General features: G+C 34.1%; 1 protein-coding gene across 1 annotated transcript; it reads left to right on the top strand.

Moving 5' to 3' along the window:
* The first annotated feature begins 2,167 nt into the window (after positions 1–2,167).
* LOC131617312 (uncharacterized) lies at positions 2,168–3,724 on the top strand. The gene has a single exon (XM_058888624.1). The coding sequence runs from the start codon at positions 2,168–2,170 to the stop codon at positions 3,533–3,535; it is 1,368 nt and encodes a 455-aa protein (XP_058744607.1). The 3' UTR covers positions 3,536–3,724.
* Positions 3,725–3,982: the final 258 nt, after the last annotated feature.

Below are 3,982 nucleotides of genomic sequence, written 5' to 3'. Positions count from 1 at the left end.
CATTAGAATATCTTTGTCTATTTAGCACATCTTCTAAACCAATTTGAACTTTTTCATATTTCTTTATAACTCGGTTAAGTTTAAAACTTTTTCATATTTAGAACAAGTAATCTTCCTTTTTGAAATTTGTGCTTCTCATTTACTAATTTCCTTTGTTCTTTCTTTTCTTGAGAACTTTTTGAATTTTTTGATCAATGTATCATCTCCTTCACTAGTGGATTGAGATTCATCCACTACTAAAAAAATGACATTTGATAAACAGTTTTTATATCAGGTGTAAAAATATATGATGTGAAAAATATTTATCAAGTGATTTTACATCAGCTATTTAACTCAAATGATGGGAAAAAAATTGAATTTAGTGATTTTACATCAGGTATTTAATTCAAATGATGGGAAAAAAAACGCGGTGGCAAACTTGTAAATAAAACGAAATGGGATTATAAGGGCTGTTACATCGGGCGATAGATGAACCGATGGGAAAAGTGATGGCCTTCAGGCTTTTACATTGGCCCATTTCTGCCCGATGGGAAAAGTGTTGGCCGTTTTGGAGCTTACATCGGTCCACTTTTTACCCGATGGGAAAAGACCCATTTCCACTAAAACCCTAATGACTAAAACTCAGACATTTCATTTTATTCCTTCTTCTGCCCTCGTTCCTAATATTCCTCTCTTCCTCTTTTCTTCCGCCCGCAACCCAGCCGTTCGCCGCCGCCCTCGTTCGCCGCCGCCCTCGTTCGGCCGCCGTCCTCGTGTCTTTCGCTCGATTCGTTCGCCGCCGTCCTCGTGTCTTTCGCCGCCTCCTTTATTCGCGAATTCGCCGGCAGCCGTCGGAGGACCGACCTTCATTCGCTGCCTTCATTCTGGTACACTTCTTCTTCCCTGATTCTAAGTTATTTGCAGAATCAGTTGATAAAACTGTGATACGACTTTTATGTTTTGTTGTTGTTTTGGATTCTGGAAAGAAATATGTGTTTCTTGTTTCTTGTTGCTGTAAAAAAAGGTTCTTAATAAATAACAAAATTGAAAACTCAAAAATAAAGATGTAAAGTGAATAAAACCATTACATAGTTGAATGGACCTACCAACCACTATGTCAATGGTTATGAACTTAACATTTTTAATGGAGGAAAACTACTTTGAATAACAAGTTTTGTGTTCATATGAACGAACCTTCCCTGAATACGTTGTTAGGTATGAAAATGAAATGATAATGGAATGCGATTTATCATCTTAACATCTTTAATCATAGAGAATAGAGATGAGCTTTAAAGTGTAGAAATACGATTAGTTTAAGGAATATTGTAACATTGTGGAGGAAAATAATATATGGGCTTACATTTTTATATTTTTTTAAAGGCAAATAAAGGTATAGTTTTATGTTTAAATGAATATAGGTGAATAAATATAACTTTATTCTCTACCTTCTATGGATGTAAGCAAAATCGTTCATTAAAATTTAGGAAAGAAATAAAGTAATCAATAAAATTTACTAAGAGAATCCAACGTATGAAAGCAAAATACTAAGTTACTAAATTGCAAAAAAAAAAGAGAGACAAAACTGGTACAATATATCATCAAATGAATTCATCTTTATATGTTTAAAAGATGTTTGTTAAGGGACAATAGTTTATTTTATAATTTATAGAATGTGATTCAAAACATGCTTAAATTATATGTTTATGTATTTTTTAGGTACTTGAAGATACATAGCTCATTGTGGTTCATCTGATTTATAATAAGGTTAGTTTCTTGTTGTGGCCTAACTATCGTTGGATATTGATATGTTTAAGCTTTCATACATATGTATTTATGGTTTTTCTGAATGTGGTGTTTTTCTTTATAAATTTTACATAAATTTTGAGAGCAAAATTACAACTCAACACAGTTAGTTATAAACTTTCCAATCAAAGTTATTATCCAACACTAAATTAGTTATAAATTTTCAAAAAATAATTATAACAATACACCATCTCATTCATGTTTAAAAGTCTCTCCATTCTAATAAATTTCTTCAAGTCATCAAATCTTTCAATACACCATCTCATTCATGAAATAATTTCATTAGAAATAATGTCTGCACCCCCGCCTTTTGGACAAGTTTTTAATGTCAATTATAGGCATCATAATGATTTAATTATGTATGCATTAATTTCGGAACATAGGTATGGATCGTAGTTGGATGAGAGGTAATCGATTAAGTGCTGAGTACGAACATGGAGTGATGGAATTTCTACAGTTTGCTGAAAATAATGCTAAAAAAGATCTTCCTCCTCCTAAAAGTAGTACTGAAGAAAGTCTTCCTACACTTATTCTATGTCCGTGTGTTCGTTGTGCAAATCGAGAACCAAAACTTAGTAAGAAAGAAATCATGAATCATCTAATTTGTAAAGGGATTTGTCAAAGTTATACACAATGGATATGGCATGGTGAAGTTGTAGCAGCGTCAAATGTGTCCCAAAGAGATAATGTTAGTGTAGAAATGGATGATCGTCTGGAAGACATGATGTGTGATATTGGACAGGATTCGTTTAAGAGGGCGCATGCGTATGATAGTTTATGCAATGACAAGGATACACCTTTGTACCCGGGATGCACAAATTTTACACGTTTGTCAGCCGTGTTAAAATTGTTTAATCTGAAGGCAATTAACGGGTGGACAGACAAAAGTTTTACCGAATTGCTTGAACTGTTGACACAAATGCTTCCAGAAGGTAACGTACTGCCAAGTCGTTATTACGAGGCGAAGAAAATACTGTGTCCGATGGGTTTGGAGTATGAAAAGATACATGCATGTCCTAATGATTGCATATTATACAGAAAAGAGTATGTAAACTATAACCATTGTCCGAAGTGCAAGGCGTCACGCTACAAAAAGAGACATGGTGAATCTAGTGATGATGATGAGGTCAAAAAGGGTCCTCCCGCGAAAGTGGTATGGTACCTACCAATAATTTCAAGGTTCAAGAGATTATTCGCTAATGCAAATGATGCAAAGAATCTTAGATGGCATGCAGAAGAAAGAAAATGTGATGGACAAATCCGCCATGTAGCTGATTCTTTGCAATGGAAGAAAATAGATTCTTTGTTTCCAAATTTTGGCAAAGAGTCGAGAAACCTTAGACTTGGACTTTCTACTGATGGAATGAATCCGTTTGGTAATCTAAATACTAACCATACTTCTTGGCCAGTTCTTCTGATGATTTACAACCTATCTCCTAGGTTGTGCATGAAGCGTAAATATGTGATGTTATCCATGATGATTTCGGGCCCAAAACAACCAGGAAACGACATAGATGTTTATCTAAGTCCACTGATCGATGATTTAAAAGTGTTGTGGGAGGAAGGGGTGGATGTTTTCGATGCGCATTCTGGTGAACAGTTCAATATGCGTGCCATGTTGTTTTGCACCATCAACGATTTTCCGGCATATGGCAATTTGTCTGGGTATAAAGTTAAAGGGCATAAAGCGTGTCCTATATGTGAAAAAGACACATGTTACCATCAGTGCCATTCATTTTTTTATGTCAGCTAAGTGTATTAGAGAGTTGTTGATGGGTTTTCATTGCCTTGACGTGTCTACTCTACAAGTTTGGAGCACGTAAGTACATTTTCTTCTTTCAATAGGTTATATCTTCATCACTTTAAATCTAATGTTTATTTTAAAATTATTCAGGTATATTCATCGTCTATGTATTGATAATTCCACATCAGAAGTGTATGGAATTATGGATCCTGCTAGGTGTTTATATAATGATGATGTAAAAAGATCTATAGAAGATGTTAGGCAATACATACAAGAAAAGTTGATGTCACAAAACAAAGCTTGCTACTTACTACCACTTGTTCATGGGTAAGTTTTTATGAAATTCTATTTTCTATTTTTTAATTTTGATAACTTAGATATTTTATTTGACTTTTATATTTCCATACACATGTACAGAGGACATTGGCAATTATTTGTCTTGTGTCCAAGAGAGAA

The sequence above is a fragment of the Vicia villosa genome, linkage group LG7 (genome assembly GCF_029867415.1).
Source record: "Vicia villosa cultivar HV-30 ecotype Madison, WI linkage group LG7, Vvil1.0, whole genome shotgun sequence".
In the NCBI taxonomy this organism is placed as follows: Eukaryota; Viridiplantae; Streptophyta; class Magnoliopsida; order Fabales; family Fabaceae; genus Vicia; species Vicia villosa.
The sequence above is the reverse complement of the archived record's forward strand: the minus strand, read 5'-3'. Positions and strand labels throughout refer to the sequence as shown.